General features: G+C 43.4%; 1 protein-coding gene across 2 annotated transcripts; it reads left to right on the top strand.

Annotated features, from left to right (window-relative positions):
* The first annotated feature begins 549 nt into the window (after window positions 1-549).
* Window positions 550-4,773, top strand: LOC4332473 (uncharacterized). 2 transcript variants are annotated; one of them, XM_015772466.3, is made up of 3 exons: window positions 550-869; window positions 3,171-3,468; window positions 4,564-4,773. In XM_015772466.3, the coding sequence occupies exons 1-2, from the start codon at window positions 761-763 to the stop codon at window positions 3,437-3,439; spliced, it is 378 nt and encodes a 125-aa protein (XP_015627952.1). In that variant the 5' UTR covers window positions 550-760; the 3' UTR covers window positions 3,440-3,468; window positions 4,564-4,773. The 2 variants fall into 2 exon arrangements, with proteins under 2 accessions (XP_015627952.1, XP_015627951.1); XM_015772465.3 differs by lacking the exon at window positions 4,564-4,773 and having other exon boundaries at window positions 3,171-3,596.
* The last annotated feature ends 7,272 nt before the right edge of the window (window positions 4,774-12,045 follow it).

The raw sequence follows: 12,045 nt of genomic DNA on the forward strand, positions 1-12,045 counted from the left end.
AAAAGACAAACTGTAGGTTTTCGTGTCCAATTTTGACTGTCCGTTTTATATGAAATTTTTTTATAATTCGTATTTTTATTTTTGTTAGACGATAAAACATAATTAATATTTTATGCGTGACTTGTCTTTTTAATTTTTTTTTCATAATTTTTTTAAATAAGACGGACAGTCAAACATTGGGCACGGAAACCAGGTTTGTTTTTTTTGAGACGGAGGGAGTATATTCGGTATTATTATTCATATGATGCAGAAATAAATTAAAAAACAAAACCTATAGAAAGCCAATACACTTGTATCAAAACGGTGCTCGGTCGACCGTTTTCACTCTTCGGTGCAGGTGCACACTGGTGCAGCCGTGTTCGTAAACAATTGGACAGGCAGTGTCACGTCGTGGTGCGGTGCGGTGCGGGCGTACGGCCGTCTACCGGAGTCCGGCGCGGCGGTGGTCGATGCGGACTGGATCAGTGGCCCAACCGGGCGGCCCATCCACAATAACCGAAGGCGTGACGGCTCCACCCAAAATCGAGAGCCACACACACACAGTCCAGCGCCGCGGTCGCCGTCGTCCTCTCCTCTCCTCTGCGTCCACGCAACGGGAGGCGATTTTTGCATCGCGAAGCCTTCCCGGCGAGTCACTCTCCCTCAGAGACCGCACGCCTCTGCCTCTCCCCAGCCACTACCCCTCCCCTCCCCTCTCCTCTCTTCCCCACGCAACCGGGGATAAAAAAAGGGGAGCTTGAACGGGACGAGGCATTCAGGCATGGATACTCTGCTGGGCTCCGGGAGATTCTTGGCGCGGCGGCCCCCGCTCGCGCTCGCCCCTCGCTGCTCGCGAGGATCCCCGGAGAAAGGCGGCGGCAGCGACAAAGGTATTAAAGCGAGTCCATGGTGGTTTACGTTGAATTGCTTGGTGTTTGTTGAAATGCCGATGTGGAGTAGCCTACTTACTAGAGTAAAGCTGCGATTAGCCCTTAGCGGTGGTTCTGTGCGCTTGTGTTTAGGAATACCGTAGTGTTAGCTCGGCTTCACATCAGATTACAATTGTCTGTTTTTACTCGTTCAGATATGATCTGCGTAGTGGATCACTCAAGCCGGGTAATCCAAGCACCCGATTCATTTGATTTGCTGAGACTTGAGCTGGATGTATAGTTCACTGCCTTATGTTGACTTCGAGGCTTCGAGCGCTAGTGATCGCTCTAATTCCTATGTGCACAGTGCGCTCACAGGTCACAGCTGGGTTTTGAATAAAGAAAAATGCATGACGAAAACTATGCCGATCATGAATTATGAGTTGTCTATCATATGGGTGGGAAAAGGGAAATGCCGTGCTTTTACAGAGGTCTGATCACCTCTGCATTCAACCTCCTTGTGAAAATTGAGTGAGACTGTGCGATCCTGTACTTATATCCCGACTTGGTCTGATCTGATAGTAGTCAGTTGCTGCTGCATCATTGCTATTTGGTGTGCGGCAACTTTGTTTTGACTGTGCTTGACACATTTGATTGCCAAATCCCTGCATGTGTAATTTATTTGTTTTTTTTTACGGAAGTGCTCTACCTTGTAGTCATTTCATTAATAGAAATGAGGTTTACAGATTACATATTAGGTGTGGGAATTATCAGAGAGGGAAAAAACAAAAAGAAATGGGAGAGGGGAGAACAAACCAAAACAGAAAAAGGGAGAATTTACACATATATGTACATGAAGCTTTCTTCTAGGAAAGCCTTGAGCACCAGGATTGAATTTTTTGTTTATTTGTTTCATTGGTCCTTAGGCTCCAGAGCTGTATGGTGTCTGAGACCTGTTGAATAATGCATTGTAGACTGTCAAACTGTCTTTCGAACACCCGGTTGTTGCGTGCTTTCCATAGAGTATACGCGCAAGCAGCAAACCAAACTGGCTCAATTCCTTTCAATGTTTGATTTCTGTCCATAATTGCCTGGAGGAAGGCTGAGGTAGAATCTGAGCTGTTGGCTAGCTGTAGTAAAGTGTAATTTATTTGTAACTAGGTGTTTCTGCAATCAGGAATTTTACATTTGAGTTTGAGCTATCCTTTCTGCCCTTAATCCACATATAGATCGATGTTTATTCATAATTAACTAGTAAATATTGGGTATTGCCGTATTTGTCTATCCATCTGACTTAGTGGATATTGGGTAATGTGTTGTACATTTCTTTCTAGCAGGTAGATTGGAAGAGCAAATCCTATCATAGATAATGATAATATCCTATTGCTTAAGCCGATCCTGTGAAAAAAAAATGGCTATGTGACTTCAATAGTAGTGTCAAAAGAGAAAGAATGTTATAATTTGATGGTAGGCCACTGTTTTCACACAACCATTTGTTTTCAAAGGGCGCCGTGCACGTTAAGAGATCATCCATTTCTATTGATCAAATTGTATATAAATATGTTTTAATAAATTAAAACTCCAGGATAAACAAAAGGAAAGGAACACTAATTAAACTAGAGGGTCGGTTAGAGCACGTTTCATCCTGTTGGCCCTGTAAAGTTCCTTTGTGTTAGTCCTAAAAGCAAGGCAGCCATATTATGAAAACTACGGTTCGCTGATTAGAACAGATCCAAACTGCCGAGCCTCCCAAGTATTCCCATGGAACATTTTGCACATCAGACCTTTGAATTGCTTACAGTAAAACAACTGTATTTTTTATTACCCCAATATACTCTAACATTATTATGGTAGTCCAACACGCTGCATCTTTGGCTGAAGGGGCACTGAAAGAGGATAAGAGCTTTGTTCCAGTAAAGACCAGTGATAGTCTTCAAAATGAAAACTTTGTTTTCAAGACTTGTTCAAGTGTTTAGTTCTCTCAATAGTCAATGGTATCCTATCCATTTCTAAAAGAAATAGTCAATGTTATCTAGCAGAACTTTGTGTCTAAGACACCTTATAGACTCCAAAGCAACAAAGTCACTTGAACAAGGGCTTTCATGAAGAACCATGTGGATTTATCTTGGGATCCTGTATTGTTGTGCTATCTTTTTGCTTTGTTCTATTTCTTAACTATGTATGGTTTGTATTGAAGTACAACTATTATGCAGTTAACAGGAACTAGTGTACAATTTTGCTTGTCAATTTGTAGGTAAGATTTATTCTAGAAACTATGTGTAGTTTATATTGGTATGTGCTAAGCATGTTCTGACTTGTCAGGTGACACATCATCCACTGACTGGGACAAAGCTTGGTCTACATTTAAGAAGAAAGGGAAGAAGACCCTATTTTCGGAGTTCTCACCAAACAAGTATGTGAGCTGGAACCCACGACGCAGCGAGTATCCATTATCAGAAGAGGTTGATCCAATCAGAAGAACGGAGAGGTCTAACCTAATGTTGTGGACAAGTCCGAAATTTACCTTGGTAATGGCGATTGTCATCGTCTCGACATTGCTAATCTATACAATAGTTGTTCCACCCAAGTAACTGAAGAAGTGACAGGCATGAGTTGAACTGTAAGAGAAACATTCTACTTGCATGTTTGTACTGTACATTTGTTTGTACTAGTATTAGACAACTATAGCGTTTCTATTGGCCTGTTGCTTTAATTGCATGCAGATGGACCATGATAGTGCATCCTTCACTTCTCTTTGTTGGTTTTCTTCACTTTGTGTTTCAATTGGCTCCTCTCTAGAAAATCTTTTTGTTAAGGAACTCCTCACTAGAATTTTATCACAGCCCAGAATTATGGGGAGGGACTAAGTAGAATATTATGTTGATCAGTATTCAGTTAGAATATATAAGCCACGCTACTGATGTGTGTTAGTATCAGAAAAAATCTCAGTTACTGTGTGATCGTTGGATAGTAAGTAGTTGTAAAAATGTTGTATGAATCAATGGTGTGTAGTATTTATTGTTGGGGTTGCTTGGGCAAGTGGGCATGTGCAAAATGTCTAGTGCTGTATGTAATACATACTGATTCAGCCCATAAGAAGCACGTTTTTCATTACAGCCAATTTGAAGTCAAAAAAGCCAGTTCATTAGCTTCGTATAATAGTAATGCCTAGATAAACAGGAATCTTGCTTAGATGTAAAGCTATTTAATTAACCTTCCCGTCCACTGAATAATTAGCGTCTGTCGCTTATATTGGAGGCATAGAAAATAGTCTGTCAATATCTTATAGTTAAACGATTCGATGGAATGCGAATCTGAATAAACATGGTCAGGGCATCACATGTAATCTTGAAGACTTGGTCGTGACATCTTTATATTCAGCATCCGGGATTAAATCCGACGATGGATTTGTCATCTTTGTGTATAATAAAAAGGATTTTTTTTTCTTTTTTTATAATTGAACAATGCCCAAGTTTTATAGGTTGTGGCACTGTTTGTCCAGTGAATTCATTGTTCAGGGGCTCTGGATGGATTTTGTGTTGTCTGTACTGAACCTTCGGAGAATATTTTGTCCAGCGAATTCATTGTTTACATTTTCAGCAAAAGCCTGTACATTGCATGATTTAGTTACTATCATGATTACTGCAGTAACCTTTTTACTGCTGGTTTTATCAATTACTTTTTCTAGCCTGACATTGCCTTCGATTCCCGACAGTTCTGAACAGAAATTTGTCCATATATATCGAATGCGAAGACTTTTTCTCCCGATGTGAACAGAACAGGCTGGATTGGTCACGAGGTCAGTGTGGAATTCAAGTCAACTGCCACATCTGGACATCTAAAATAGCTTTCTTGTAGCATATCTTGTCCATGATCTGCTGTATTTTAATTCTCTGATTGTCATTATTGTACAGTATTGTCTTCAGATTCTTCTTCTTTTAGGCTGAGTTCGGATGGGGGAGATGGGAAACTAACTCCTGTGCACGGAAAACGGAGCGGTCCATTAACACGTGATTAATTAAGTATTAGCTAATTTTTTTTTCAAAAATGGATTAATTTGATTTTTTTAAGCAACTTTCGTATAGAAACTTTTTGCAAAAAACACACCGTTTAGTAGTTTGAAAAGCGTGCGCGCAGAAAACGAAGGAGAGGGGATGGGAAAAGGTGCATGCGAACACAGCCTATAGTGCTCTTTGTAATTGTGTCTGCGCAAATGCGATGCCCGTGCGGCCGTGCCTAACGGAGAGCCTCTCCAGAAATAATTTGAATGCTGATACAGAAACTCGATTTCAATTAGTAATCTCTATTTTCTTCTCCCACGGGCATGAATTCAATCCAGAATTCCAGACAATGATGTACTTTAAAATTGCAATCCAGCTGGAATGTTGAACCCTGAAGTCAGAACCTGGCCAGTTAGTGCCACAACCCAGGCAATATTCAGACAGTGATCCCTTGTACAAACAAGCCAACCCAGGGACACCGTTTTTTAAGATGAATATTGCTAACAAAACCTGCTTGCTGGTGAGCAATACGAGTGTTCTATTAAACTGGGCTAGTGTTCATCGAATGTCATTTGAAGGTAGCGTGTCCAGGAAGCATGCCAGATGATGTCATAAACCTGGGAGACACCACATACAAATCCTTTACCTAGGTGTACATTTTTTTAGTTTCAGATTTGCTCCTCGTAGTCCTATAAATTTTGTAAGTTGACCGCTGGAATTCTAGAAAGACTGGCTCTGAAAGGGGAACGAATCTTGATGGGCTTGGACGCAGATGGCTGTGGGTGGATGTCCCCTTAGGTTATCAGAATCCGCCCCCCTCTGAAAGGTGTAAAACCAACACGAAAAGAGTCGAGAAGAGTTCAAACTCTTCAAAATTCACCCGAAAGCTAGGCGCTTTGGTTCCCAAGGAAGCTTGCCTCCCACACTACCCAAGCCTCTATAAAAAGGCCAAGACTCAGTCTGCAACCGCCACACTACTCAAATCACACACACATCGCCGCTTGCTTCTGCTTCTTCTTCTTCCCTCCCCTGCAACCATCCTCCATCAGACGCAGCCCTGAGCAAGAGGCGGCAGCCACCACCAGCGGCGGCGGCGGCGACAGCGACAATGGAGCGGCAGCAAGACACGAGGCGGCCACTGCCGCGCCGGGGCCAGGTCAAGGCCGGCATCTTCGCCAGCCTGTTCCGGTGCATCTTCCCCGGGGAGAAGGAGGCCAGCCAGAAGCTCAAAGAAGGCAACAGCGGCGGCGGCGGCGGCGGCCGCCGCCGCGTGGTTCCCCGTGGTTGATCGAGTCCGTGGGGAGGAGACGGAGGGGGGAGAGCATCTGAAATGCTGAAGAATCAAGAATTGGCGTCATTACTCATTACCGACGATTCCGAACGGGAACACGCGCGCGTGCCGCGTCGCCGGTTCCCGAACCGGAATCTGCTATTGCTGAAAGGATAAAGAATTCAAGATTGGGATTGGGGGGGTTTGAGGACGGTGCAGCCGCGGTGGCCGCTTGCCGCCAGGTAGGTCGGTGTGTGCGTGCGTGGAGTTGAATGTCTGAATTTCCGTGCCTTTTTGGCGAGCGTACTGTGTATATGTTTCATGGATGGAGTCTGTAAATTGCGGAACCGATCAGAAATGCTACAGGTGTCCCTGATCTCGGTATATCCTGAGCATTGTACTGTAATTTGGGGGTGATTAAATTTCTGATTTGCGTCTGCAAATTTCTTGTTTCAGACTTTCGGTGTAGTTCTCTGCTTATCACTTTATTGGTTGTACATGCCACATTCGACTCTTGTTTCAGGCTTTCTCGTCTGCCACATTCGAATCTGAATCCTTCCCCAATGATACAGATGACGTCACTGCATAGCGCCAGCGCATCTATATGCTCAATTAGGAATTCAGACAGCGTAGTATCAAATGCCTTCTCCCGCAAGCTGTATCTGACTAACCATATACTCCCGCAAGGAGTTGTACAGTAAAAGTAAAACTACCCGATAAAAAGAAAAAAAAAAGCCCAAGAAAGTGGCGGTGCTTTTGCTCGGGCCCCACCGGCCAAACCCGGTACGGACTGTAACGATTAACAAATCGTCACGATTCGTTTCATCCATCCCTGCGGGCTGCGGCGCCGGAGGCCTCTGCTTTTTTTTTCGTGGCGTGAGGCGCTTTGGCACTTGTCCCACTCCGCACTCCGGAGCACGTTGATCATTTTTTTCTTATCTTTTTTATGATATTGGCCAATCTCGAGGGGAATAGTTGAGCAGTTGAGATGCTTGAGATCACTGCTTTCAGTAACCTTTTGGTCCAACAAAAAAAAGCAGAGCTCTTCCTCCTGTGGGTCTTGTTCTAGTACATGTCCATTTCTTAAGGAGGAATGCTATTTTTTCCCGCGTGGTAAATGAATGCATTCAGGGTTGGATACAATGAACAGGGAGGACTGAACACTATTGTCTCTGCCTACCATCATTTCGTTGTTTTGCCATCATACCATTTACGATGTACTGGATCGCGTCGGCGTCACAATCCAACGGTGGGGGCCTCCACCACTTGGCCTTTCTTGGAGCGGAGGCTTATACCGAGAGAGAGAGAGAGAGAGAGAGAGAGAGAGAAACCGAGAGACTTCATGGCGAAGAAAGAAAACTTCACCCGTTGATTTCAGAAGTCCGTCTCCGTTCCGTTCAAAACAGAAGAATAAGTCCGTCTCCTGGGCTTGCTTACATAGACGACATGAGCACGGCATGACGGCAGTGCTGACGTCCACGTGTTTCTTTTTGGGTCCATGTCTCGGCCCACATCCAGCTGGGATCCATTGGCAGCTGCAAAATCCCGGATACCAGAGGTCCAGAGCATCATCACCATCAACAGCTCTCTCATGTACTAACGTGATTACTGGTTAATTCGTCTAGTAGATCTCCATCACTTGGAGTTCAAAAAACTAAAGAATCGATCTCCATCTCGTGCAAAGCCAACCCAAAGTGCAAGGAACAGTTATTATCCACCGCATCGAACAGCCGATGATTAGCTGGCTTAGCCGGCCGCCGCACTCGTGAGTCGTGACCGACTTATCCGAACAAGTCCCAGTCTGGTCATGCGGCTCTAACCACAAGGGAGAAGATGACTAGAGTAGATGAGAGATAGGGTACCTGAGAACACGTTTCAGCCATCAACTCGTCTCGTCGTCCTCATCGGCTCATCGCTGCTGCTGGGTGCGTGCGATGTCACGGTCGGTCGCGGTGGGGGACGTGACGTCGCGCGCGTGAGCAAATCCGGCCTGCGGCCGGGAGCGCGACGTACGGAGACGTGCGTCAACTCGCACATGTGCAATGTATCAAAAGTGGAAAAGTCCCGAATCCGCGAATATACATACCCCGCACGGGGGGTCTAATGGGCGATCGATCGCCGCGATCGGTCCCGCCCCTTGCTCCCTTCTCCCCTTCCTCCTCCCCTTCTTTTCCTATTACAGTAAAAAAAAATTTTAAAAAAATAAAAAGTTAGAAAAATTTATGTATAACAAATTTGAATTCAAATTTAAATTTGAATGGGGTATGTAAACTTTTGACTTATAAACTTTGGGTCTATAAACTTTAGGTGTATAAACTTTAGATGTATAGAAATACTATATATAGAAAATATTTGGATTCAAATTCAAATTTAAATCGGGTATATAAACTTTAGGTGTATAAACTTTAGATGTATAGAAATACTATATATGAAAAATATTTAAATTCAAATTCGAATTTGAATTGGATATAATTCAAATTCAAATTTAAATCGGATATATAAACTTTAGGTCTATAAACTTTAGTTCTATAAACTTTAGGTGTATAAACTTTAGATGTATAGAAATACTATATAAAAAAAATATTTGAATTCAAATTCAAAGTTAAATCGAATATATAAACTTTTGACTTATAAACTTTTGGTCTCTAAACTTTATATGTGTAAACTTGAGGTGTATAAACTTTAGGTGCATAAATTTATTAAAATAGGAAAGTAATGCGGTGCCAAAAAAAAAAGACATGTTTTCTTTTTTTGGCACAATCCGGCCCAGGTGGGGTTGGCCGAGGCTCAACAAATTAAGGTTGCCCGGACCCCAACAGTTCTTTGGCACACCTGCCTCTAAAAGACTAGTCCAATAGAGGAAGGGTGACTCTCCTTTCTCTTCCCAAGCTAAGCAGGGTGGGATTATTCAGAGGCTCACACAGTCGCCGTCCGATTTTATCGTCTTTGCCAACGGGTAATAGTGTAGGATGTGCTCATCACCCAGTAGCATTTCCGCCCCGCGCGAGTCCAGGACCAGGGACGTGGCGGCCGCGCGTGATGGGCTTCGGTGGAGGGGATCCGGCGGGGGATCGGAATCGTGCGAAATTTGGCCTCATCCGACCGGGAAAACTCCAGGCTGGAACAGAGAAAGTCGTGCCGGGCCACGTATGGGCGTTCAACCAACGAGGCCCACGGCACTGACAGGAGAAGTGGACATCTCACACACGTGCACACACAAGATCCAAGAAAACGTCGAGGATGCAACGATCAACTTTGATTAAATGTACGTGACTGGCGTCGTTACGTGGGGGAAAAAAAAAGAAATTCTAGAAGTGATCGTGCCAGTCATGTTTAATCGTGCATACTTACTCGGGAAACATATTACTAGAGAGCCTCTCATCGGTAGTGATTTTTTCTTTTCTTTTGCCCATTTTCCTGTGACGGTCGATCCGGGCCGTTCATGCTTGATCGGGACGGTTGGGGAGAGCCAGAATCCACAACATATCCGCGGCGTGTGCCTGTGTGAGACGTAAGCGGAGGTTCGTCACCCAAATGACGCACGACGCAGCGTGAGCACTGGCAAACCGACCCACTTGCATCTCCGTTGATCCATTACAATGTTTCTCCAGCTAGCTTACACGCACCGAAACCGATCCACCACTATTTTTTTTTAATCAGCGACATGGCATTGCATTAGTAAACTACAGAGTGGAGTACTAAATTCATCCCCTTGAAAACGAAGTATCACTTGAAAAAACGATATTTGGAGAGAGATGTTCCTATAAACTGTATTTTTTAAACTATTTTTAAGAAGAAATTGTAAGCATATTGAAAATTTAACATGGAAACTTGAGGTTAAAACCCCACACAATGAATTATCACTAAGAGTAGTCCCAACCCATAATGTCTATAAGCAGTATCTATGGTGACATATAAATAAGACATCACAATAGAAACTACACTTCACAACCCATGATTTCTTAAAGTGGGTCATTAATAAATACATCATATCTCTTCTCTACCAATCATATTTATTCTTCATCTATTATGAAGACAATATTCTCTCTCAATGCAAAACTTGATAGTGTCTAGTGCATAGGTTCTCGTGTTGAAGCTGGATCTTGCATGAGACAGTTTCTTTCTCTTTTCACTCTCTCTTAATTAATATAGTGCCACATAAATTAAAAATCCTACATGGTAATGTAGTTAATGCTATAAAAACCATCATACGTGGAGGGTTGGGTCTACCTAACAAATCCATGATGCAGCAGTTCTCGTCGACCAGTCACCGGTAGCCCCGGGACAAATCAAGGGATGACAAAGAAAGTGGTAGAGCCAGTAAATAACCGTCATTTGCCTCTCTATAAGATAATGATCACACACTCTGCTCTCAGCTCTCTCTCTCTCTCTCTCTCTCACACGCACACACCACTCTCTCGCCCACTGTTTTTCTCTTGTGCAGGGAGCGAGCGAGTGGGCGACATGGACGGGGGCCAGGACCACGACGAGAGGAAGAAGAGCCACGGCAATCCATACCCCAGGAGGGGCGACATCAAGAGGAAGATCGTGCAGGATGTGTTCGGCAAGTCGTCGGATCCCCCGGCGACGAGTAAACCCGCCGGCGCCGGCAACGGAGATGGCGGGGACGATGCCGCCGCCGCCGGGAGCTACTACGGCCATTACTGATGCGAGTGCGTGGGACCGTGTGCGTATCAGTTGTAGAGAGGGAGCACGCGTGAGATGGTGTGTAGAGCTCGACCTGTTCGGTGTGTTAATTCCCAATAATTATTGATCAGATCAAACACCCGTGTGATGCTGTAATCTACTAATCTCGTGTGGTCACGTGTGTGGTCTGATCTAATGAATGAATCTAGCCATTGCTGTTGCAGGGGAATGGTCTTATCTGAGGTTCTTTTCCGGCTACTGCTTTTGCTTTTCTCGTGTCCACGGGTGGTATTAGCTTTCTTCTCACTGCTGTCCCCAATGGTGCAAGTTTTCGTTGATGCTGCCCTTTCATTTCTAATTTTCTATCCCTCTTTTTGGTTCAAAGTTCTTCATTTAAACTATGGTTTACCTTTTTGCTAAAATGTAGTTCTGTGTGCGGGAATTTAAACCAAATCATAAACCTATACAGGCTACGAAAATGCTACTAATATAATGTGTAAAAAGTGCTGTTTTTTTTTTTGAGAATTTGTAAAAAATGCTGGTGATAGGTAATTTTGCTCAAAGAACAAAGAATAAGATCCATGGAGATCCGTTCGCTCGCTTTCAGGTAGCTAAAACCACTATCTGTTTGCGGCGATCTTATCCGTTCCACACTTCCACTCCCCCATCTTTTTTATCTTTTATCTTGTGCCTCAGTCTGAATTCTTGATGACTTGTTCACTACTGATACATCTAAACCAACTTGCTTGACTACTCGCACGTGCCGGAGCTTCACGTGTTGCAGTACACTGCACAAATTCTTGGCCTGCTCACATAGACACGTACTCCATATTCCAGAGTCCAGACCAATAAATCAGAATTAGGGCGGAATCTAAGAATGCAAAATTAAGAACATCACAATATATTGAAGGCAAAATTTGCTACAGTACACTTAAATTTTATGTAATTTGCTAGCAGACATCGTAAAAACGTATTACGACTGAAAGACACTCTAAAAAACTGGTAATTTGCTAAAGGACACTTTCAACTCATTTGGAGAGAGAAATTATTCAAAAAGACAAGAGTATCCCTAGGATCAAAAATCTTTTTGCGCTGAGACTAGAACAAAGATGGAATATAATATATGCTACTGAAGTACTCAGGGAGATGACAAATTTAGATTTGCATAATTTCTAAATTTTTACTCTAAGCCATGTTTGAAGCATGTGGTCATAGGGGCATTCTCGTCTTTATTAAGAATTTATCAATCCAATTCAGCCAAAAGTATCCTCCAGCAAAT

Source organism: Oryza sativa, chromosome 3 (assembly GCF_034140825.1).
Source record: "Oryza sativa Japonica Group chromosome 3, ASM3414082v1".
NCBI lineage: Eukaryota > Viridiplantae > Streptophyta > Magnoliopsida > Poales > Poaceae > Oryza > Oryza sativa.